Source organism: Clupea harengus, chromosome 20, assembly GCF_900700415.2.
Source record: "Clupea harengus chromosome 20, Ch_v2.0.2, whole genome shotgun sequence".
In the NCBI taxonomy this organism is placed as follows: domain Eukaryota; kingdom Metazoa; phylum Chordata; class Actinopteri; order Clupeiformes; family Clupeidae; genus Clupea; species Clupea harengus.
In genome coordinates this window covers 21662-47888 of record NC_045171.1, presented here as the reverse complement: position 1 = coordinate 47888, position 26227 = coordinate 21662, and the positions used below count along the sequence as shown (strand labels likewise).

Below are 26227 nucleotides of genomic sequence, written 5' to 3'. Positions count from 1 at the left end.
TTAGGTGTATTTGGAAAAATGTTGCCACCTGATATTTAGTTTACAGGCTGGTCCATTCTGTAAGTCAGTGAGGAGCTTCACTCCATAGTCTCCAGGGTCGTTCCCTCTCAGATCAAGCTCCACCAGGTGTGAGGGGTTTGATTTGAGGGCTGAAGTCAGAGTTGCATATCCCTCTCCTGTTATACCACAGTCAGAAAGTCTAGAGAAAATAGAGGAGTTCTTTATTGATGCTGGAAAAACATTGAAAACAATTTAATTGACATCTATAAAAAAGTCATCTTAGAATGAGTTCAGTTTTGTTCACCATCATATTACTTACAGCAGTTTCTGTAGTTTATACTTTGAATTTTTCAGTAGAGCAGATATCTGCTTCACTCCTGAGTCTCCTAGTTTATTCCCACTCAGATTCAGCTCTATCAGGTGTGACAGGTTCGATGTCAGAGCTGAAGTCAAATCAGCACAGCCTTCTTCTGTTATACTGCTGTCATTAAGCCTATAGAGAAACATTTTATTAATTAATCATTTGAAGTCTGGCATCATTTTGTGTATGCTGTTTTGGCATGTAATTTAGTCCTTGTTTTTAACACAAAGAATGGACTTTTCGCACATTAATGGTAGCATTTTCTGTAGCACACCAGAAGGTTATTGGCAGCTATTTTGATGAGTGAGCCAGTTGGCACTTTAGGACATGTGACCAAATGAGGACAAGAATAAGTACTGAGAGAGATTCCAGTCTTATGATTTGTATATATTAATGTCGTATTCTACTCATATGCTTTGTTTTTTAGAGTTAGAAGTAGGTTTAAGCAGATATCTGTGTGTTCCTGAATGTGCCATTTCTAGCTGTGTGCCTCTGTGTTTCTCAGTGATAAGGTTTTGGGTGTTTTGGTTATGTCTCAAAGGATATAGGGTTGTCCTGACTTCTGAGTGCATATCCTGCGTCTGGTGTTATCTGTTCTATATCACACGTTAGAGCTGAACTCAGGATGACCCACGTAATTAGAGCTCTGTGATTTATACCCCCCTCTCCTGTCTGTCCTGGGATACTTAAACTGAGACGATCTCTGTTCTAGTCAGAGAAGTTGATGAAGCCATGGTCTCTCTCTCTCTCCCTTGATGCGCATCATTGGAAATAAAACCTTGTTCCTGATTTTTCTACCATTGCCTGACTGAAGTCTCTAATCCTGTGGTATAAAATTACTATCACTATAACAAATTTCACATTTTTACGTTAAGCAGTTTTTTAGATATTGACACGTGTCAGTTGTAGCGCCCCCTATGGACTGTGTTTCACTAAGTTTGACATATATAGCAGATAGTTTCAAATCTTGACTGTGATCAGGTGCTTTTAATAGTCCCTGGTATACTCTGCTGGTTAGACTGGCTTGTGCTGCCACAAGTTTCCACTAGTTCCTCTTTCCCTGTTCACCATTTTACCATCAAGAGATTTGGCGTGAGCTCTAGCCTGAGTCTACCTTAAAATGAGAAAATACCCAACAGCATGTCATTCTAAAAGAGATGGGCTTACTTCAGTTTCTCCAGTTTACAATGTGTATCCTCCAGTCCAGCAGTCAGCTGCTTCACTCCTGAATCCTGTATTTTATTGTTGCTCAGATCCAATTCTCTCAGAATGGACCGATCTGATCTGAGAACTGTGGCTAGATCAAAGCAACTCTTCTCTGTTAATTCACAGTCAGACAACCTGAAGTCAAAATAATTAAAATACATTGAATCAACAACAACATTACACTAGTACCACACAATAATAAGCTTTTGTTTTGAATTAAATATCTGTTTGGGGAAATAGTAACAGTGGGAAAGCCTCTAATATGTATGTATGTGTGTGTGTGTGTGTGTGTGTGTGTGTGTGTGTGTGTGTGTGTGTGCATTATTAGTTTCCCAAAGCATAATCAACATTAGTTTGAAGCACTGACTTAACATTGCTCCTGTTCTCTTTCCAACATATATTGTTACATCAGTGTCTATGGTTTGCATTTGATTTTGTATTCCCTGTTTCATATTTTTTCATTCAACATATATTCAGGTGTAGAGTTTGAGTTATAATGAAGACACTGTAATACTCAGCAGTGTGGGCAACTGATTGTACTTACAATGCTTTTGTGGCTGTTTTGACCACTGGCAGGAGTCTGTTTAGACATTCATCTGACCTGATGAACTTTTTTAGGTCAAACTCTTCCATCTGCTCTTCTGATGTCAGCAACACAAAGACCAGAGCTGACCACTGAGCGGGGGAGAGCTGGGCGCTAGAGAGACTTCCAGACCTCATGTGGTTTTGGATCTCCTCCACCAGAGATTTGTCATTCAGCTCATTTAGACAGTGGAACAGATTGATGGATCTCTCGGCAGAAGTATTCTCTTTGAACTTCTCCTTGATGTATCTGACTATTTCCTCTTTGCTCTGTGAGATGTCTGCCTGTGTCAGTAAACCTTGTAAGAGCTTCTGATTGGACTCCAGTGAGAGACCGAGAAGAAAGCGGAGAAAAAGGTCTAAGTGTCCACTGTCACTTTCCAAAGCCTTGTCCACTGCATTCTTGAGCAATCCAATCACTGTGTTACTTTCTCTCTCCGATGATGCGTCCTGGTTGTCAAAGACATTTCTTTGTTGTTTGTCGATACACATGTGTGCATATAAAGCTGCAAAAAACTCCTGGATGCTCAGATGTACAAAGCAGAACGCAGTGCCAAGAAACACCCCCGAGTCTTCTTTAAAGATCTGTGTGCACATTCCTGAGTACACAGATGCATCCTTCACAGTAATGCCACACGCTGTCAGGTCACTTTCACAGAAGATCAGATTGTTTTGTAACAAGTTTTTAAAAGCCAGATGTCCCAGGGCCATAATGCTCTTTTCATCCCACTTTGTGTCCAAATCATATGTCTCACCATACTTCTCAGTCTTTCGTCTGGTCTGAAAGATCAGAAAGTGTGAGTACATTTGTGTTAGTGTCTTCAAGGTTTGCTGTTTGCTGTCAGTACTGGCTGTTTTCTCTGTAGCCTCTTTGACCTCTGTAGCATCTTTAGCTTCTTTAGCCTCTTTGACCTCTGTTTCTTCTTTAGCCTCCTTGACCGCTGTAGTCTCTGTTTCCTCCAATATTCTTTGAAGAACAGTAGCTGCGATCCAACAGAAGACTGGGATGTGGCACATGATGTAGAGGCTCCTTGATTCTTTGTGTCTGATGTGTTCTATGACTCTGTCAGCCAGTTTCACATCTGTGATTCTCTTTCTGAAGTACTTCTCTTTCTGTGTATCATTAAACCCGCGTATCTCGGCCACCTGGTCAATGCAGTCAGGAGGGATGCCACTGGCTGCTGCTGGCCTAGTAGTTATCCATATGAGAGCAGAGGGAAGCAGATTACCCTTGATGAGGTTTGTTAGAAGAACATCCACTGAGGTTGGTGTGGTCATGTCAGACCAGATCTCATTTTTCTGGAAATCAAGAGGATGACGATATTCATCCAGGCCATCAAACACAAACAGGACTTTGGACTTCTTATTTTTGGTAAACATCAATCCTTTCGTGTCAGGGAAAAATTGATGGAGAATGTCCATGAAACTGTATTTGTCGTTCTTCAAGTTCAGCTCCCGGAAAGGAAGTGGAAAAATCAACTCAATGTCTTCATTTGCAATTCCTTTTACCCAGTCCAGAATGAACTTCTGCACAGAAATGGATTTTCCCACACCGGCAACTCCCTTTGTAAGCACAGTTCTAATGGGCTTGTCTTGTCCAGGTAATAGTTGAAAGATATTGTTGCACTCAATCAGTTTCTCTTGTGTTCCTGGACTTCCAGCTGCTTTCTCAATTTGTCTCACTTCATGTTCTTCATTGACTGCACCAATTCCGCCCTCTGTGATGTAAAGGTCTGTGTAAATCTTTTCAAGGAGTTTACGGTCCCCTGGCACTGCTATTCCTTCAGATACAAATTCGTAGTTCTTCTTCAGATGTGATTTAAGCTCACGCTGATACATCTTAATTGGACCTAATGAATATATTAAAAACCAATATGTTAAGTGGAGCATTACTGCACCATCTGAAACACCATATATGGAGTAGACATACCAGAGAAAGGTTATGAGCAAGACATTGAATATTAAACACGTATTACCGTATTTTTCCCTGCTATTAACCACATCGTTTATAAACCGCATTACAGTATTTTATGCAATTCTATGAAACAAATCTGTGTATTGACCACACCTGTGTATTAACTGCAGTTTATTAATCATTATGTTATCGTGTCAAGTAAGAGTAAATGCCATGTAGTTGTGGTGTGACCGGAGATAGTAAAATGCAGGTAAATACTGGATGTGCATTTGAAGGCTAACCTTAACGAGTTTCCCAGCAAACAGGGGACGTCCCCCTGGACGTTAACAGGACATTTGCGATGTCCCCGATTGGTCCCCCCACAACGTTCCCTAGCGGACGTTTCCAGGACGTTGTTGACATTCGTAGCAAGTCTACGTTTGGTCCTTTTGTGAAGTTCGCAATGAGCCGTAAATCGGACTTTTAGGGAACGTTCAGACCTTAATGAGTTTATCACGGCTACTCCTAGGGATAGTACTCACATTCATACTCTGTGGTCAGTGTGCTGCTGGGTTATCAAGGCAGCGATAATTTGAGACACACAGCTGGTGAAGTGATCCCAAGTAGAGCTGGCTAACACATGCTAATGTACTGCTATCAGTCACACCGGAGGAGAGACAGACCACGGGTGTTTAATACCTCGGCAACAACCAGTGTAACAGAAATGACAGAAACTGCAAGTTTGACTCTAAATTGACTCTATTTACGAACGCAAATACTCTATATGCTTCATTTAATTCTGGAACATTTCCTTCTCTTTTCAAAGTGGCTCGAGTAACGCCGCTGCTCAAGAAGCCGTCTCTCGATCCCACTCAGGTGGAAAACTATCGACCGGTCTCACTTCTCACGCTCCTATCTAAAACCATTGAGAGGGCAGCTTCCAAACAGGTCACCGAGTTCCTGTCAAAGAACAATCTCCTCGATCCAAACCAGTCTGGATTCAAAAGTGGTCACTCCACCGAAACAGCCCTGCTGTCTGTAACGGAGGCCTTAAAAACAGCTAGAGCAGCAGCTCAATCCTCGGCTTTCGTCCTGCTTGACTTATCAGCTGCGTTTGATACAGTCAACCACCGCATCCTTCTGTCCATACTGTCAAGTATGGGCATTTCTGGCAATGCGCACTCCTGGTTTGAATCCTACCTCACTGGGCGCTCGTTCAACGTGTCTTGGCAAGGTCAGCTGTCTGTACCTCACCTCCTCACCACTGGGGTGCCCCAAGGCTCGGTGATGGGACCACTTCTCTTTGCCATTTACACCACCTCGTTGGGCCCTATCATCCGCTCGCATGGGTTTTCCTATCACTGTTATGCCGATGATACTCAACTGTTTCTGTCTTTCCCTCCTGAGGACACCACGGTCTCGGCGCGGATCTCGGACTGTCTTGCTGATATATCCACATGGATGAAAAATCACCACCTTCAGCTGAACCTGGCCAAAACGGAGCTGATGGTCTTCCCAGCCAAGCAGGTCATCCACCATAACATCAATATCAATATTGACTCTTTATCTCTTGTTCCATCCAAAACAGCAAGAAACCTGGGGGTCATTATGGATGACCAACTGACCTTCACGGCCCACATCGCCTCTGTCTCCAGGTCGTGCCGCTTTGCGCTATACAACATCCGCAAAATCAGGCCGTACCTAACCCAGTATGCCACCCAGCTGCTGGTGCAAACCTTGGTGAGTTCCCGCCTTGACTACTGCAATGCCCTCCTAACGGGCCTGCCGGCTTTTGTGGTAAAACCATTACAGATGATCCAGAACGCGGCGGCGCGCCTGGTGTTCAACCAACCGAAAAGGGCACACGTCACCCCGCTTCTCATTGAGCTCCACTGGCTGCCGGTAGCTGCTCGCATTAAGTTCAAGTCACTTATGCTTGCCTACAGAGTGCTTGCTGGTTCTGCTCCCACCTACCTAAATGCTCTTGTAAGGGCAAATGTCACACCCAGGACGCTGCGCTCGTCTAGTGAAGCACGGCAATCCAAACTATTCTCATTTGTAGTCCCACGTTGGTGGAACGAACTGCCTAGTACTACCAGAGCCTTCAAGAAGCTTTTGAAGACCCAACTCTTCAGAGAGCACCTCCCTTCCTAACTGGCACCTTGACTAGCGCTTAACTTGCACTTCAGCAGTTACATTCCTGCACTTCTTTTTTCCTTTCTAGGTCGTTTTTCTAATTCTTATGTAAAGTAGTATTTATTGTTACACCATGTTCTTTATTGCTCTTAGCTTGACTGTTCTCTCCATTGTACGTCGCTTTGGACAAAAGCGTCTGCTAAATTACTAAATGTAAATGTAAATGTAAATGTCTATATATTGAATGAATACTGACGTCCAAATGGAGTAAGGTTACTCATGCTATTAGTTATTAGCTATTTATAAATCTCATCAAATAGAAACCACATACCCATTTATTCAATTTTGTGACAATCAATGGATGTAACTCAAACTTCATCAGTATTAGACACTCTATGTCGTTCTTTCTCTGACTCTTCCTCGCTGTACTCTATGTCTTGGACAAGGACCATAACTGTCAAATGTCATTTTATCCATGAGACTCATTTCTCACGTAGGCTACGTGACACTAAGGGCCTCATTTACTAACAGGATTGCGCCCATTTCAGGCGTAAAATAGCGGGTAAAGACATAAAACCCTATTTCCAAAGGAGGCGCACCTGAGTAAAAGCGCAGATTACCGCTGCTAGGAAGTGGGTGTGGGAAAGGGGGTGTTCGTCGCAAAGAGATGGGAGGAGATGCATAAAGTGCGCCTAATTATGTATTTGTAACGAAACAAGAGGTGTTTTAACATGACATATCAGCTGCTAAATGAAAACTATGTGCCTGCGAGAAATTTGAAAAATGTTTATATTTGATATATCATTTAAATACAAACAAATAGAATTACAAACTGTCCCACCAGCTAGCTGTTCGGGAAAAGTTCGGCCACGTCTTACCCAGAATCGCCGTTCATTGTATGGTTTAAACGGTATTTCATAGTTCAAGCACACCGAGTACAGTGCACACCTTCTGCGTAGGAGTAACGCGTATCTATTCAGGAAAAGTACTTGTACTCGAAGTACACTAACTAAACTACCGGTAAGTAAATTGTAGAGACAGAGCAGCATATTCATTTCACCTTCCATGTTTATTTTGACGTTATAGCCTCTCAAGCGCAAGCTACCCCCAGTGCCATGGCAACCTACAACTACAGTTTTCAAATGTATCTGCCTAGGGCAGCGTTTTTGAAAAGCATGGTTTTCAGTGTTGGAATAGGCCATTTTAAAGTAAGGGGTGTCGTGTATTCCTACCAGACTATTTAACGGGATGCTATGGAGCAGTTAACCTGGATATTAACTATCCTAGCTATCTCTAGCTTAGAGACCCATCTTAACAGTTTGCAGTTGCCTGTGTGTGATTAACTCATGTTAATATGTGTGAATATGAACTTTCTTGTGAACATAAACTCGTTAATATGAAGCTGCACAGGCACCCTGAGGGGTAACCATAGCAACCCAGAAACTCAATGTTCGCTGAAAAGTTTAATTTCCCCAAATCAGCTCACCAATATAAGACAGTCTTGAATTCAAAGTGATCACAACTTTTAATATTTACGGAAGGGCTAAACGGAGAAATATTTATGAGTTTCTATATTTACCTGGGTTAGTTTGCTGTAACCTCGTGAACCAAAAGCTCTAATTCTAATTTTAGCTCATCATCCACGGTGGAACACACAGGCTCTTTCTTCCCTATTTTCGCAGAGCGCTAAATAACACTAATGGGCGGTGTTAGGCGCAGATGACGCGACGAGGGTTCTTGTTTGATAAATAGGATGCAAAATACAGTGCGTTATTTGCGGTTTGGCAAAGGCGCAGATTAAGCTGCGGTCGCAATGTTAGTAAATGAGGCCCTGAATGTCACTAACAAACACCTTGTGGGTCCTTTATGCCATTGTTTAATATGTTAATTCTACCTTATAAGAACTGTAATTCTGTACGAACTTTGAAGAGTATTCTTGTGACTTGTGACTGTGCGATCCGACATTACTGTGCTATGCGTCTGAATAAACGGATTCTTTCGCTAAGCCACCTTCCCGAGTGTCTTACTCAGAACCTGCTCACTTGAACCAAGGAAATAACTTTGGTGTTTCATCAAGGATTCGCCAAGAACAGCATACTCCCTCAATAGATACCCTCAGGGTACATGCCTCTTTTACGTTATGGAAGACTGAGTGTGAATGAAAATGTGTTCAATCCCATGTTGTTTTTACCTGATACATAAATGGGATTTGTATGTGAAAGAGGGAGAGAGAAAGAGAGTCCCATTCATGCTTTATCTGCTGCAGACATACTGTGCGATTTACTAATAAAAAAAATGCATGAGTAAATGGTGAGTATTCAGAAATGTATCGAAGGCAATGTATAAACAGCGGTTAATAGTTGGGAAATTACGGTAATCTGTTATCGACTTCATATTACATTGATTTCTTACCACCACTACTCTCCAGAGTATCTGCAAGGTCATTGTGGTTCATCTTCTTCAGGAAGTGCAGTGCGATGTCAAGAGCCCCCTCTCTGGCACTGTAGTTGTCGTCTGCTTCACTGTCATAGTATTTTGTACTTTCTTTCTTCAGAAGCTTCTTAAATCTTTCCAACTCATGCTTCATAAATGACATTACTTTTTTCTCAAGATCCTTTGACAAAACACAGGAAAAAGGAAAGGAATAAACAGGAACAATTTAATTCACATCATTAAGGAAGATCACTTTAGCCTTCATACTGCAAACAGTTGAAAGCTAATTAAATCCTTACGGTACAGATACATGCCAGCAAAGCGAAATGCTCGAGTCGCTTTGAATAGCCGTATGGGAATACTGTAACAGACTATTACTACTACTAAACTAGCCAGCTAATTAGCAAAATACCCAGCTAGTAGACTATCAGGTCACTTGTCTTTATCAGAACTGTCATTTTGTTGAAGTAAACACAGGATTAACCATTTACAAGGCCCTCTCAGCTTTTCTTTTTAGCAAATGAAATGACCGAACAACGTCATAATCCGGCAATTTTCAAACTGTCAGAGGCAAAAACAAACAATCTGATTGGCCACTGCTACAGAAATTCACTCCTCATTTGCATAGGATTAACTTTTTGTGCTTGCTTCGCCCAATTCACTCGTCTACGACACGATCCCCTGCCTCCAACAGAAATGAATGGAATACATAATTTCGCTTCGCTGACATGTATCAGTGCTGTAAGAGGAATGTACACATTTACCCCCAGCATATGGTCTAAAATCATTATTACACAGACATGAAATATTTTTGGTCTTACAGAGAAGATGGAGGATAAATCTTCATGAGTTTCCTTGTGCACATTGCTGTGCTTCGTCAGCAGTTTACTGTAGAGTAGAGAGAATAACATTTTATATTGTGTGATGCCATGCAAACTAAACATACAATACATACAAATACAATTATTCATCAATGAAAGTTTTTTTTTTATTTAATGACATTTCTTTCTTTGATATCTGTTTGTTACTCTCTCTGAAAAATGTAAACTTACTGATTCATTTCAGAGTCGTAACCATTTGGGTCAAAATGACCTGCCACTGTGTTTAACTGCAGAAATAATCCCCTAAATGATATTATTTCAACTTAAAATTTGATGACTTCCTAGATTGACCCCAACATTAGAAAAAGTGAAATTTTTATTTATATTTCCATGTAAGCTGTACAAAAAATGACCCGACAGTCAAAATCATGATCAAATAATCATACGCATAATCAGAGTCAGTTACACACCACAAAAATAGTGAAGAGGGAAAGCTCAGTAATTCACACAATTTGTGGTGAATGACAAGTTGTTTCTTCAGGGAAAATAGATTTATTTTGGGGGTTTAGTAAAGGCGGATAATTTTGACCCGGGAGGGTTGAGGAAATGATTTCTATTTTTTTAAGTTAATTAGTAAATATATACTGTAGCTCTCTGATCATTGTTACAGTATTTAAGAGTAGAGTTTCCATCCAACTTTTCAATGTGAATATTGACTATTCAAATAAACAATAAGAAAGTCAAAAAAGAAATGTATTTGCTAGAATAACTCTCGGTTCGCATAGATTATAATATGACTAGGGTAAATAGTGCGTTTATTCGCATTAAATCACAGTTTTTATTAAGCATTTCCAGTAAAGTCTCCTTGAGTTTTGAACCCTCAGCTGTTCACAACTCTTCTTCTAAAATACACAACTGTGTTTGGGTCGAAACACAGCTAATAGCTGGCAAAATTAGAGCTAATCAGAACCTGCGGTTCGCATCGAACAAATTAGGGCCAAAGACTTACATAAAACATGTGACCCCCAACAGATAATTCACACACTGACATGGAAGAAGCACATATTGGAACATTTCCCTTCAAAGTTCATAAATGTCACGAGAACTCGCAGCTACAAAAATTGCTTCACCTAGCAGCTCCACTGCAGCCAGAGTAGTGAATGTCCTTGAACGACCCTCAGAGTAAGATAAGCACACCGTTACAAAATCCTATCTTGTAGAGGTTTTTGTTTCTTCTGAATCAGAACAAGTCAGGCAACTGCTTACTTTGCCCAGGCTCGATCGCTCTAAACTGTCTGAGTATGGAAATTACAAGTTAGAGCTTTTGGGCAATCTTCAGCCTTTTTTCAATATTACTAATAGCTTACAAATATGAACAAGCCTTAAATAATACACTGTATGAAGAGATGAAGAAATTAATTGGATGGTTTATTCTAAGTGTTTGTGTTGCTGTTTTATTGAACATGCAGTCAGAATATGACCAGCCTTTTGAAGAACATACATTAATGTGGGGTTGAGATAGTAGGAGCAGCTCAACATACCTTTGCTCAGAGGGCAGCTCTCCCTCTCTGAAGTTGGGGGGGTCAAAGTCTTTTGAGTCACCACTCTTCATGGACACACAGCTCTGTGTAGGTGACTCTGATCTCTTCTCTGTGACACTAAGGAACAAAATAAACCATTTAAGAACAATTGTGTGTTACAATGGGTTAAGACGTAGGGCCTTCATTGCGTAAAGCAACGAGCTGTGCGTTACCGTCATTTCCAGACTATTAACCACGGTTTATACGTTGGTTTTGTCACATTTCTGCAGCAATGTGGTTAACACTTGGAGTACTATGCTGTAAAATGCAAAACCATATTAGAAATCCATATTTTACGGAATTATTCCATTTGTAAAAAAGAGAAATTGTACTCCTTCTCACTTTAGGCCTATCTTAATTGTCACTATACTGAGAGATGTAAGGCTATTTTTTAACAGTAATTGGGAGAATGTCGCGTTGATCAGTGGTCTAAATTCAGTGAGTACTATGGTGTAAAATGCAAAACTATATTACTTTTTTTGTGGTGCATTAAGGCCCAGATATATGATGGGCTACTGGATTATTTCATTCACTGTCTGTGTGACGTTGATCGTAACTGCATAGCCTACGTAGCCAAATGGTAGCTTATTGTTTTGAGTTAAATGATTGACCACTCGATTAGTAAATGGACCAATGTTATGCTGCCGAACTTGGTAGAGATCAGATCAGATACGCCTGCCAGATGTTGAAAACCAAGATGCGGATTACATTTCAAAGAGGGAAGTGGCAGAACGCCTTCCTTTTTGATCAGCCACACCCAAATGAGGCATCAGTTCACCCTCGAAGGAGCTTAGGTTTGTGCACATGTTATGAAATTACCAATTGAATCTGCAAGAATAATCAAAACAGCTTTAAGTGATGCCATTTCTTGTTGCACATCAGAACCTGCAGTGCGCATCTGTGAAATTAGACATGTATAACCCAACCTATAACTCTAAAAAAGGCAACTGCTTTCTTTGCTTAGGCTTGATCGCTCTTAACCGTCTCAGTATGGAAATTACACTTTAGAGCTTTTGGGCAATCTTCAGCTTTTTATTAATATTACTTATAGGTTACAAATATGAACAAGCCTTAAATAATACACTGTATGAAGTGATGAAGAAATTCACTGGATGGTTCATTTTAATAATAATAATAATAATAAATTTTATTTCACAGCGCCTTTCATGTCACTCAAGGACGCTTTACAATTTAAAACAGGAGCAAACAAATAACAAAACAATTAAAATTAAAAGTGCAAGTAAAAACAGCATGGCAACTACAGTGAGAATGCAATCCTGAAAAGGTGGGTTTTGAGAGAGGATTTGAACTGAGGGAAGGAGTCAATGTTTCGGATGTCAGGTGGGAGTGAGTTCCAGAGTTTGGGAGCAGAGCGGCTGAAAGGGTTTTATGGGTTTGTGTTGCTGTTGTACTGAACATGCAGTCAGAATATGACCAGCCCTATGAAGAACATACATTAATGTGGGGATGAGATAGTAGGAGCAGCTCAACATACCTTTGCTCAGAGGGCAGCTCTCCCTCTCTGAAGTTGGGGGGATCGAAGTCTTTTGAGTCATCACTTCTCATGGACACACAGCTCTGTGTAGGTGACTCTGATCTCTTCTCTGTGACACTAAGGAACAAAATAAACCATTTAAGAACAATAGTGTGTTACAATGGGTTAAGACTAGGGCTGTGAAATGATTACAATTTTTAATCAGATTAATCACATTATTTCTCAGTATATTTTTGTGAGAACAAAAAGATTCATGACAAAAGACAGATATATACATTTAACATTTTTTATTCATAAAAAACAAAATGGTGCTGCAACTGAGCAGTTCTTTAGCAGTTATCTTTGCTATTCCATATGGAACATTAATATAATCTTCATCCTAAACAGAATTTGGGCTTCTTAGCCATTGTATGGTTGAATAAAACATTTTTCTTTTCTTTTTCAATCAAACAGAAATGATTTGGGCTTCTTAGCCATTGTTTTCATAGGATGTTTGAACATTTTTCTCTTTTTTGTCAAACAACCATTAACCACACCATGACACAATCTAATGCCTCTAAATGCCCTTTTACAGTAGTCTAGCCGCGGCTATCATATTACGTGCACTGTCTATCCCTATAGTGGTCGTTTTGTCTTCAATTGCCCAGTTGCTTGCAACAGTTTGGAACTGTTGTGCACATGCCTCTGCAAAGTTGAGCTCTTCTGTTTTCATGCACGTTAGTGTAAATGACTTTAACTTCCATTCGTCGGTGATTAGATGTGCAGTTACACCCAGGTAGTTATCGTTACTCACAGAAGTCCAGTGATCCCCTGTCAGCGCCTGATGTTTCGTAGCAGCCAAGTCATTTTCCTTTTTTTTCTTTTCAGCTTCATACAGCTCGTGGATTTTTGTCATTATTGTGCGACTTTGCGGTGCTTTGATACTCGAATCCCCCGTTGCCATTCGCACAACTTCGGTGAACCCCTCGTCCTCAACAATATTAATCGGTCTACAGCTTTTAGCAATCCATTTGGCAACTGTGCTAGTCAACTTGTCACAGGCACACTTAATGAGGGGCCTACGTTGTTCAGTGAGGGTGGTTTGGCGCATTCCACTTTTACTCCCCTCGCCGACCAACGCATGCATCGCGTTGAGGTGGTAGGCCTACTTATTGCTACGGTGAAACGATAACGTCTTTCCGCAGAGTGTGCATATCACTTTGTTTTTTTTAAACACGAACTTCCCATTACAGCGGCTACTAATGCAGATTGGGCGGAATTGTGGGTATATTTGGAAGCTCATTTTGCGCATGCGTTAAATGCGTAAAAAAAATTAACTAATTAATCCTGTAATTTAATCATAACGCGTTAACGCGTTATTTTTCACAGCTCTAGTTAAGACATAGGGCCCTCATTTCGTAGGGCAACGAGCTGTGCATTTCCGTCATTTCCTGACTTCCTGCGGTTAACACTCGGATGCAGTCTATACATGGGGGTGCATTATTTTCCGCCTGAAAGTTAGTAATGTGCACAGTAACTCTGTGCGGTAGAATGGGTCTTTCTCCCTCTTTCACATTTTAGCAGCAAAACACTTAATGAACAGTGAAAATGAAATCCATATTTTATGGTATTATTCCATTGTTGGAAAAAGAAATTGTGCTCCTTCTCACTTTAGACCAATCTTAACTGTCACTATACTGACAGACATTATGCTGTTGTAGAACAGTAAATGGGAGAACGTCGCGTTGATCAGTGGTCTAAATTCAGTGAGTACTATGCTGTAAAATGCAACACTAGCTGCATAGCCTACTTAGCCATTTGGTACCATATTGTTTGGAGCTAAATGATCATTCAATTTTCTAACTGAGTGGTCAATGTTATGCTGTTAAACTTGATAGAGATTAGATCAGATGCGCCTGCCAGACGTTGAAAACCAAGATGTGGATTACATTTCAAAGAGGGAAGTGGCAAAATGCCTTCCATTTTGATCAGCCACACCCAAATGAGGCATCAGTTCACCCTCGAAGGAGCTTAGGTCTGTGCACATGTTATGAAATTACCAATTGAATCTGCACGAATAATCAAAACAGCATTACGTGATTCCCTTCTTTGTTGCGAGTCTGAACCTGCAGTGACACATCTGTCAAATTAGAAGGTACATGGTAGAAGCGCGTATAGGAACATTCCCCTTCAAAGCTACGTATGTCAGTATGAGATGAAGCAGTCACACTCCACAGTTAAAGTTAGTTTGTTCTGTTGAGTCTTGAGTAAAGGAACTTCAGTTGCTCTGAAAATCTTATTCTGAAAATGCTACACCGTTGACCCAGATGCTTCTGGTCGATTTCAGAGTGTCTCTCTGACATGTTGAACGGTGCAGCTGCTTTAAAATCTCAGTTATGGGAGCCACAAGCTACTTTATTGTTGGCTTAAGCTGCACTCTGTTGGCGCTCTGGGACATCAGTGCCGATGACATAAGATACTATGATGTCATCGCTTCACCCAGCAGCTCCACTGCAGCCAGAGTAGTGAATGTCCTTGAACGACCCCCAGAGTAAGATAAGCACACCGTTACAAAATCACATCTTTTAGAGGTTTATGCTTCTTCTGAATCAGAATATGTCAGGCAAATGCTTTCTTTGCCCAGGCTCGATCGCTCTAAACCGTCTGAGTATGGAAATTACACATTAGAGCTTTTGGGCAATCTTCAGCCTTTTTTTAATATTACAAGCCCTAAATAATACACTGTATGAAGTGATGAAGAAATTAATTGGATGGTTCATTCTAAGTATTTGTGTTGCTGTTTTATTGAACATGCAGTCAGAATATGACCAGCCTTTTGAAGAACATACATTAATGTGGGGTTGAGATAGTAGTAGCAGCTCAACATACCTTTGCTCAGAGGGCAGCTCTCCCTCTCTGAAGTTGGGGGGGTCAAAGTCTTTTGAGTCACCACTCTTCATGGACACACAGCTCTGTGTAGGTGACACTGATCTCTTCTCTGTGACACTAAGGAACAAAAGGAACCAATTCAGAACAATAGTGTGTTACAGTGGGTTAAGACATAAGGCCCTCATTTCGTAGGGCAACGAGCTGTGCGTTTCCGTCATTTCCTGACTTCCTGCGGTTAACACTCGGATGCAGTCTGCATGCATTGTTTTCCACCTGAAAGTTAGTAATGTGCACAGTAACTCTGTGCAGTAGAATGGGTCTTTCTCCCTCTTTCACATATTAGCAGCAAAACATTTCATGAACAGTGAAAATGAAATCCCTATTTTATGGAATTATTCCATTTTTGGAAAGAGACATTGCGCTCCTTCTCACTTTAGACAGTGGTGGAATGTAACGAAGTATTTTTACTTCGTTACTGTACTTAAGTAAATTTTTACGTATCTGTACTTTACTTAAGTAAAACTAATAGTGCATACTTTTTACTTTTACTCCATTACATTTTTTTGCTATTATCTATACTTTTACTCCGCTACATTTCTACAATATGTGTTGGTACTCGTTACATTTTATGAACACAGTTTCGCCTACAGTGTTGTCTACACAAAACTATGGATTGCGTTGCTGTTTTGGAAGTTTATACCAATCAGGTGGCTTTATCAACTCCAACGATATCAGAGTGCGCGTTTGGCAGCAGCACTAGCGGTAGCTTTGCCTTTTATACCTGAACATTCAACAGACAGCCTGACTACTGCCTATTCAACATGGATCCAGAGTCGGCCTGAACTGAGCCCTTTGATATGAGCCACCCTTGGCCCTATTTAAAAGATATGTTCGAGTTCAAAGGCCCCAAGAATGACTCCTGGAGGTTTCAATGCGTTTCCTGTCTCCCTCAAAAAAAGGAGTTGCTACCCTTCAATAATTCGCCCTCAAATTTAAAGTAGCATATCGAGGTAAGCAGAGTGATTGCTATGCTAAGTTAATGTTCCTGACTTTTGAATATTGATATATGTATTTAATTCGTTTACTGACATGATATTATAATGTTATCTAGCGAAATGCATGTTGACATACAGCAATAGCATAAAAAAACATGATTGTATCTTATATATTTAACGTAGTGGTAAGATAAAGCTGGTATGTTAGCTATGTCAAGCTAGCGTGCCTTGTTCTGTCCAGTTTTACAATCACATTTGTTTTTCATGTTCCATGTTTCCCTTTTTTACACGTTTACAATTAAATAAAAGATTTAAAGATATCACATGGTGTCTTTATTGGTTTGGTTTAATGGTATTAACTTTGCAAATAATCCCTGGTAGATAACTTGTCATCCGCAGAATTTTAAGATATAGTGTGAACAGTATTACAGATGGACAATAACTACACCAACCTTTGCAATTAACAAATGTTGTTGCTTATAACTATTACTAGTAGTGACATCTGTAGAGGCATTTATTACCAGTAGCTATTTCTTTATCAAAATGGCACAGCCTAGACATTGAGAGACAACCCATTGCGTGAGTACTTTTACTTTTACTGAAGTAGGATTATTGATGTAGTACTTTTACTTTTACTTTCATTTTCCTGGGTACTTGTACTTTTACTTCAGTACTAAACTTCAGTACTTCCTCCACCACTGACTTTAGACCCATCTTAACTGTCACTATACTGACAGACATTATGCTGTTGTAGAACAGTAAATGGGAGAACGTCGCGTTGATCAGTGGTCTAAATTCAGTGAGTACTATGCTGTAAAATGCAACCCTAGCTGCATAGCCTACTTAGCCATTTGGTACCATATCAGGGCTCTCAAGTGTCACGCATTGAGCGTGACAGTCACTCATTTCGGTCTTTAGTCACGCACTCCCGCCACACATCGTATTTCTCACGCTGAAAAAAAACTCTAGGCTATTTAATGTGCCGCAGCGCGCAAACATGACCTGGCCGCGCTGCCCTCACCATGGAGGAATCAAGCACGTCTCCCCGAATCCCCTGGGGTTCTGCCGTGAGGTGCCACTTATCAGCCAATCAAAAGAAAAAATGGGCTACACAATAGCCAATCCGAAAAATACATCTTTTGTATCTGGGTAAGATTTAATCCAGCAACCAATTAAAATAAAGCATCCTAGAATTGCGCGCGATTGATCTTCCGGAGCTCCAAGCATCAGTCTTCTACAAAGAGTAAGTCGTCTCCTGTTTTAATGTTACAACACATTTACAATGGTTTGACACAAGCAATGACAACTTGACTGCAGTTAGAGAATATTTCCCAGATAATTAGCATCAGTTTTTAATGAGCGTTTGTAGCCAACACAGCCTGCCTTTACACTATAGCTTTGACTCCGAACTTCGTTAATAGGCTATAATAAATTCGAGTAGGCCTATTAAAAATATATATAGCCTATAATTCGAACGAATATTAGGCAGCCCTTAATATTCAATGATGTTATGGGCATTATTTTTGGTAAATGTGTTTGCTTGAACATTCTATTCAGATTCCGAGGTTTCTTCACTCCTGGTGAAGTTGTGAATCGCGAGCTCATTAGGCATACTAGCATGTTATATCCTGGCCATGGATGCATTAATCATTGCATCTGTCTTTCAAAGATGTCAGGTAAAAAACAAATAAGCATCCTGTCCTTCGCCCAAAGAGGAAAGCCCACTAAAAAGGCCAGATTAGGCCCAGAGAAGGTTGTAAACACATTAGAGGAGGAGATGGTGGAAGAGGAAGAGACAGTACAGGTTGAAGAGGAAGAGACAGTACAGGTGGAGGAGGAAGAGACAGTGCAGGTGGAGGAGGAGGAGACGGTGGAAGAGATGGTGGAAGAAACAGTGGAGGAGATGGCTAGAACAAAAGAGAGAAAAGTCCCAGGAGCAGCCCTACAAGACCTCTTTTAATAGTGAATGGACCTCTAAATGGCCATTTATTACTGTAGGAAGCACCAGCTCATATTACTGGTGCTCTATCTGCCGCCAAGAGACCTCGTGTGCCCATCCAGGTGTGCGGGATGTGACAAGGCACATAGGCAGTAAGGGGCATCAGCCCAAACAGCAGGCACTGAAGTCAACCAGCACAATTAATACATCCGATTCTATGACTATGGCATATATAATGGGAACCAACACCAAAAATGATAAAAGAGTCCCAAAAAGCAACAAACACCTACAATAAACATAATTCTCTCTCTCTCTCTCTCCCAAATTGAATACATACTTTGTAATTGGTTGAATTGTCAGTGCCATGTGTCAAATCTTTTCTGCAAGTCTGAGCAATTATTAACAACAAAACACTAAAAATAATATGGGGGGGGGGGGGGGGGCTGGTCTGTGGGCATACGGCAGGGGCGGGGCGGGCGGAATGGGGGTGGGCCGGGGGCGTGGTCAGGGGGGGGGATATGTCACTCTTGCCTGTCTTCAAAACTTGAGAGCCCTGCCATATTGTTTGGAGCTAAATGATCATTCAATTTTCTAACTGAGTGGTCAATGTTATGCTGTTAAACTTGATAGAGATTAGATCAGATGCGCCTGCCAGACGTTGAAAACCAAGATGTGGATTACATTTCAAAGAGGGAAGTGGCAGAATGCCTTCCATTTTGATCAGCCACACCCAAATGAGGCATCAGTTCACCCTCGAAGGAGCTTAGGTCTGTGCACATGTTATGAAATTGCCAATTGAATCTGCACGAATAATCAAAACAGCATTACGTGATTCCCTTCTTTGTTGCGCGTCTGAACCTGCAGTGACACATCTGTCAAATTAGAAGGTACATGGTAGAAGCGCGTATAGGAACATTCCCCTTCAAAGCTACGTATGTCAGTATGAGATGAAGCAGTCACACTCCACAGTTACAGTTAGTTTGTTCTGTTGAGTCTTGAGTAAAGAAGCTTCAGTTGCTCTGAAAATACGTGCTCAGAAAATGCTACACCGTTGACCCCGATGCTTCTGGCTGATTTCAGAGTGTCTCTCCGACATGTTGACCGGTGCAGCTGCTTCAAAATAACAGTTACGGGAGCGTTAAGCTACTTTATTGTTTGTTCAAGCCGACACTCGGTTTGTGCTCTGAGACATCAGTGCATCACATCTTTTAGAGGTTTATGCTTCTTCAGAATCAGAACATGTCAGGCAACTGCTTTCTTTGTCCCGGCTCGATCGCTCTAAAACGTCTAAGTATGGAAGTTACACATTAGAGCTTTTGGGCAATCTCCATACTTTTATTTATGTTACAAATAGGTTACAAATATGAACGAGCCTTATATGATACACTGTATAATGTGATGAAGAAATTCATTGGATGATACATTCCAAGTGTTTGTGTTGCTGTTGTACTGAACATGCAGTCAGAATATGTCCAGCCCTATGAAGAACATACATTAATGTGGGGATGAGATAGTAGGAGCAGCTCAACATACCTTTGCTCAGAGGGCAGCTCTCCCTCTCTTAAGTTGGGTGGGTTGAAGTCTTTTGAGTCATCACTCTTCATGGACACACAGCTCTGTGTAGGTGACACTGATCTCTTCTCTGTGACACTAAGGAACAAAAGGAACCAATTCAGAACAATAGTGTGTTACAGTGGGTTAAGACATAAGGCCCTCATTTCGTAGGGCAACGAGCTGTGCGTTTCCGTCATTTCCTGACTTCCTGCGGTTAACACTCGGATGCAGTCTATACATGGGGGTGCATTATTTTCCGCCTGAAAGTTAGTAATGTGCACAGTAACTCTGTGCGGTAGAATGGGTCTTTCTCCCTCTGTCACATATTAGCAGCAAAACATTTAATGAACAGTGAAAATGAAATCCATATTTTATGGAATTATTCCATTTTTGGAAAGAGACATTCCGCTCCTTCTAACTTTAGGCCAATCTTGATTGTCACTCTTCTGAGAGACGGTTGGCTGTTTTAGAACAGTAAATGGGAGAACGTCGTGTTGATCAGTGGTCTAAACTCGGTGAGTACTATGCTGTAAAATGCAAAGCTAACTGCGTAGCCTACATAGCCATTTGGTACCATATTGTTTTGAGCTAAATGATCATTCAATTTTCTAACTAAGTGTTCAATGTTTTGCTGTTAAACTTGGTAGATATCAGATCAGATGCGCCTGCCAGACGTTGAAAACCAAGATGCGGATTACATTTCAAGGAGGGAAGTGGCATAACGCCTTCATTTTTGATCAGCCACACCCAAATGGGATGTTGGTCCACCCTCAAAGGCGCTTAGGTCTCTGCACATGTTATGAAATTACCAAATGAATCTGCACAAATAATCAAAACAGCTTTACATGATGCCCTTCTTTGTTGCACGTCAGAACCTGCAGTGTGCATCTGTCAAATTAGGACCCAAAGACTCACATAAGACATGTAACCTCCAACAGATAATTCACACACTGACATGGTAGAAGAACATTCCCCTTCAAAGCTACAGATGTCTGTATGAGATGAAGCAGTCTCACTGAACAGTTACAGGCAGTTTGTTCTGTTGAGTCTTGAGTAAAGGAGCTTCAGTTGCTCTGAAAATACTTGCTCAGAAAATGCTACCCCGTTGACCCCGATGCTTCTGGCCGATTTCAGGATGTGGTCTCTGGATGTTGACCGGTGCAGCTGCTTTAAAATAACAGTTATGGGAGCGACAAGCTACTTTATTGTTTGCTAAAGCCAACACTCGGTTTGCGCTCTGAAACATCAGTGCCGATGACATGAAGACAGCTGACCGTCTGAGTATGGTAACATGTTAGAGCTTTTGAGCAATCGTTAACCTTTTTTTATTTTACAAATAGGTTACAAATATGACAAACCTTAAATAATCCACTCTATATAAACAGATGAAGACATTCATTGAATGGTTTATTCTTCTTCTTTTCCTTCCCTCTCTTTAGAAGGCCCTTCCCCTGTTTTTTTTCCTCTCCCTCTCCCTCAATCTCTCTCTCTTCAGGATAAACTGTCTGTTTTTTTCTCTCTCCTCTCCCCTCTCCCTCACTCTCTCTCTTCAGGATAAACTGTCTGTTTTTTTCTCTCTCCTCTCCCCTCTCCCACTCTCTCTCTTCAGGATAAACTGTCTGTTTCTTTCTCTCTCCTCTCCCCTCTCCCTCACTCTCTCTCTTCAGGATAAACTGTCTGTTTCTTTCTCTCCCCTGTTGAATGTTTTAAATGATGAAAAAGTCTAAGTAACCATTCCATGAGTCGGCATTATTTGATAATGGTTGGGTCATGTTTTTGAAAAAGGTAATCCATACATCACTGCATTTAAGGATAGTAGAATTCTGTGGCATCCCTCAATTTCTTCCTATACCTAACCCCTCACCTGTACTCAATCCCTTTTCTTACTCACCTTCTCTCCTTCTCTTTGCCTGGGACTCCACTCCTGTCACCTAAAGTTAGTTTAGTGTGTTTTAGTCTGTCACTCATTTTACTCTATGTGAATTAGGACCAGGACCAAAAACTATTTATAGACGTTACAGAGTAGGCCTGATATCATTTGACAGACTGCAAACTATAACAAGGTCTGAGGTCTGTGTTGAAAACCCTCTGCTCTGAATGTGGCAGTGTGCAAAATGACCAGCTGATGACAATAAGACCTTTCTGTTAGTGCATTTTCCTGTGTATCAGTATCACATATAGAAACGGTGGTGTTAGGCTACCGCTACAGGAGGAGAGAATATGTATATATTAATATGAATTAATATGCAGTCTTTTTTAAATTATATTAAAAGATAATTAATTGACATTCTACAGGATTAAGATATACACATGATGGTGAGGTGATTCCTTTTATTGTAGAAAAACCTGTGAAGAGTTTAGGCAAGTGGTACAATTCTACATTGAGTGACCGAGGACATGTTCCAGAGCTTAGAGAAATCACTGTTAAGGCTATCAGTACTACTGATAAGGCCTCCTTGCCTGGTAAACTGAAATTGTGATGCTTCCAGCTTGGGCTTTTGCCCTGTGTCAGGTGGTTTCACTGTGTATGAAGTTGCCATTTTAGAGGTGGAGAAATTTGAGAGAGTCGTGAGTAAGGCTGTTAGGAAATTACTTTGGTGAAAACAGGGAGGAAGTGGAACCCACGAAAAACAGTTCAATAAACACAAGGGGCATTACAGCATGAGAAGAGGGGATATCATTGGGCAGGTACAGAGTGGAAGAGCAGGTTTGGACTAGGTGACCATTAGACAGGTACAGAGTGGAAGAGCAGGGTTTGGGCTAGGTGACCATTGGGCAGCATGGGGCAATGAGAGGAGGCAGATGGTAACCAGCTTTGTTTGTGAACAAGAAGAGGAAATTAGACGAGAAGCAGCAACTTCTCAGATAAAGAGAGAACTGTGAGGCTAACTGCATTAAAATCATTGTTGGAGCCAATTATGATGTCCTCCCAAATCTGCAGAACCTCAGTCAGTGGGTGGTTGAAGACGGAAGCGGATTCTAAGATACTGTCTTGCTTATTATTTTCGCCCCTCTCAAAGTCATATGTTCCCTCCCTAATCTTTTGTGTTATTGAGTTTTCAAATAAACCCAAATTAGTAAAGTAGCTTGATCATCCTCCTTTCATCGACAAAAAAAAGCCATTCATTTTCAAATAAAGCCAAGATAGGGACCACTCTGTCCTTGCATGATGCACAGAAGTAAGTTCAGGCTTTTATAAATTTAAGATAGATTACTGCAATATTAGCTGCATGCCCTGCTTTGTACACATACAAGCCTCAGTTAATTCAAAATACCAGAGAAAGAAAGTTATTGCATTTTTAATCAACTAGACAATTATAAGAAGTTGAAAGTGGGAACACATCAGTCTGATATAATGAAGTTACAGGACCCAGCTGCTGATATACAAGGTCTGAAAACATCTTGCCTTCTAGTACCTAATAATCAATAGTCTGCCTCACCCTCTTCGATCAGAAAGAAATGCATACCTTCTTTCACTACCCAGAAGGGTGAAATGCACAGTTAGTGGCAGGTCTTTCTAATCTACGGAATAACCCTCACTCTTAACACGATACCTGTATATTTCTAATCAAATGAATGCCCATCTCATAGTATCTAACACTCACGTTCTGTAAATAACTGTGTAAGCCTAGAACTATGCTTTGGCTGATCCCTATCAAATTGTATATACAAATCTAATGGTTGCCTTTGTTGCTTAACTAGAAATGCCTATAGCTTCTCAACCAGTCAATCCAAGACATTTAAAAAAAAAAAATTAAATTCGCAACAGATCATGTTATGATATTTAATAAAATATATGGCCACCAACATCCAATCAGCCTTCAGCATTTATTGGATAGGCCTCTTCATGAGGAATCTATCAAAACTCAGTATTTCTTCCTACCGCTCGTATACTGACATGCCACTTAAATCACGACCTCTTTATGAACTTGGTCAAAACTGGTTTTCCACTGTTTTAACTTTTTGCTGGAAACTACAACTAAGAACTTGTCCAGGCCATTTAAAGTATCATCATCCAACCAGACTTGAAATGGAGTCTGAAGTTCAGTTGAGACCACATGAAAAATGTATGTGCCTGGCCTTTTGAACAAAACGTTTTTATTTTGCCGTCAGATATTTTCCCCACTTTTCCCCACTACGGCCCTTGGATGGCAGTTTCCAAATATGATCAAATCAAAGATCACATCAGAAATCAAATAGCTCCTCTAACTTTAATGTTCATTTTACTTTGGGGAACAAAACACATTAACTTTTGTTCCTCATTCCACAAATGAGAGCTGTGCATATGGACACATGAATGAAAGCTGTGTAATGGGTACATGAATGAAAGCTGTGTAATGGGTACATGAATGAGAGCTGTGTAATGGGTACATGAATGAGAGCTGTGTAATGGGTACATGAATGAGAGCTGTGTAATGGGTACAAGGGGATCCAGCACAATTGTAATAGGTGCCGCCATTTTCTTTCTGGTGTGAGCGGGAAAACAGGCAATCAGAATCAGCAATGTGGCACAAATGCATGAAGGCTGCCTAATGGTTTTATGCTCTTCTTTGTCTTTTGACTACACACATATGGAGCAGCAGAGCCTCCTGTACTGAATTTTCTCCAATTAAGGAAAGAGGCCAAGAGTGGTACCTGTATTTGACCCATTTGGGCCACCATACCTTATTAATATGTGTGTGTTAATGCAGGTCTGGTGCCTGTATGGTCGGTACTAAAGGCTGTGTTATAAGCTCATACAGTCACTATTTTATTGCATATGGGTGCACAGACGTTACTGATGCAGACACGTGGAGAAAACCATTCGGTGCACAACTCTAGACTACATCTCACCTTTCAGTGTCAGAATGCTTCTTGGAGCGACTCATCTCAGATGCAGTGCTTCTCTCACCCTGCCCTGACATTGTTTCAGAGACCAGAGTGGCTTCAGTCACGTACAGGCATCTGAAGGTCAGCCCAGACAAGCGTCTTTATCTGGAGATAAGAGAAAGACACAGTTAATATGCTTACTTTGCCAAAAGGTATGACAGTTGGGGGAAAGTGGGATCAAGGTCCAAAACAATATCACAGTTTTATATGATCATAGTTTGAGCAAGTATGTGAGTACCCGTGTGTGCGGGCCTGCTTGTGAAAAGATAAATCTGTGAATTGATTACTTTTACTGTCCTTATCAGGTAAGATTGTTCTCCTGGTTCAGTGAGAGGTCTACAAGTTCAAAGGTTATCTGAGGCTGTCTGTCCTATGATGGTGACATATCAATAATTTAACTCACCAAAGCAAGGATTACTATGTTAGTTACTTTTATGAATAAAACCAACAAGTCACTCTCTTCATTTTCATTTATTCATCACCATCAAGCTGACTGCAATGGTGGCTTCTGGGGCTCAAGTCCCGAAAGGTTTCTGAAAAGACTAGAATCTTTTTGTTAGGTGTTTTTTTCTGACTGGAGTGGAGCAAATTATATTACTGGGTAAATATCGCCATCCATCTCTCCATAGTCCTACTTTTAATGTTTTGCCGCAATAAAGACACACAAACAAACTTTATTTAAAAAGTTACAGGCTTTGGGACTTTGATCTGCTTTTCACACACGGAAGAGAATTCTGGATCTACGTATGTGAAAATAGCAAAAATGAAATGGCTTAACCCCAAGACACAAAATAACAATTTGGCATCATTCTATCAAATGTAAAATAATTTTAACAACACGTTTTGTTGTCATATCCCTTTCTGATGAAATATGTTTTGTAATGATAGGCTATGCCGATTTATGTAGGCGCATGTAGCCTAAAGCTGCAGATTCAAATCAGCACAGTAACGGTGTTTTACATAGTACAAGAAGGCTATGACTTCGCAACATCAATTTTAGACCTCATTTTTTTTTTGCAGGATTTGTTGAAGCATACTTACCCCATTTGTATGATGCTAGTTGCTGTGTTTCTCGGTGTCCAAAATGTCTTTAATTCGCGCGTTGTGCCTCCGTGGTGATGCGCGTGGTGCCTCCGCTAACTCTGTTCACTTTATCTTTAACATCGTGTACCTACCCAGGTAGCAATAGACTCCAGGGAGGATCCGCCCTTAACTCATCAGATCCGCTCTACTGTCTCTTATTTTTACTGTCTCTTATTTTTAGTCCGTAAAATTATATCGGTCATAACATAACTTAGTTATTTACAATTGCTTTGCTTGCTCTTTTTATTCTGAAATGTGCGATTGTGGCAAAATAGCTCACATTGCACACAAACTAGCTCACGTTACACACAAAACTAAACTGGTGCCTATGATACCTGTGTGGAGTCAGTTTGTAATCTTTATATCAAGCGCCAAACCGGACAAGAGCCGAGCGGAAAATGCGTCTGGACA

At 40.7% G+C, this 26227-nt stretch overlaps 1 protein-coding gene across 1 annotated transcript; it reads right to left on the bottom strand.

Moving 5' to 3' along the window:
* LOC116217975 (NLR family CARD domain-containing protein 3-like) lies at window positions 1-25974 on the bottom strand. The gene is made up of 13 exons (XM_042702778.1): window positions 25775-25974; window positions 24698-24838; window positions 19844-19960; window positions 15377-15493; window positions 12509-12625; window positions 10975-11091; window positions 9434-9500; window positions 8598-8793; window positions 4802-4821; window positions 2112-3973; window positions 1529-1702; window positions 320-493; window positions 1-199 (listed from the first exon to the last, which is right to left on the bottom strand). Exons 2-13 carry the CDS (start codon window positions 24766-24768, stop codon window positions 1-3), a joined length of 3231 nt encoding a protein of 1076 aa, XP_042558712.1. The 5' UTR covers window positions 24769-24838; window positions 25775-25974.
* Window positions 25975-26227: the final 253 nt, after the last annotated feature.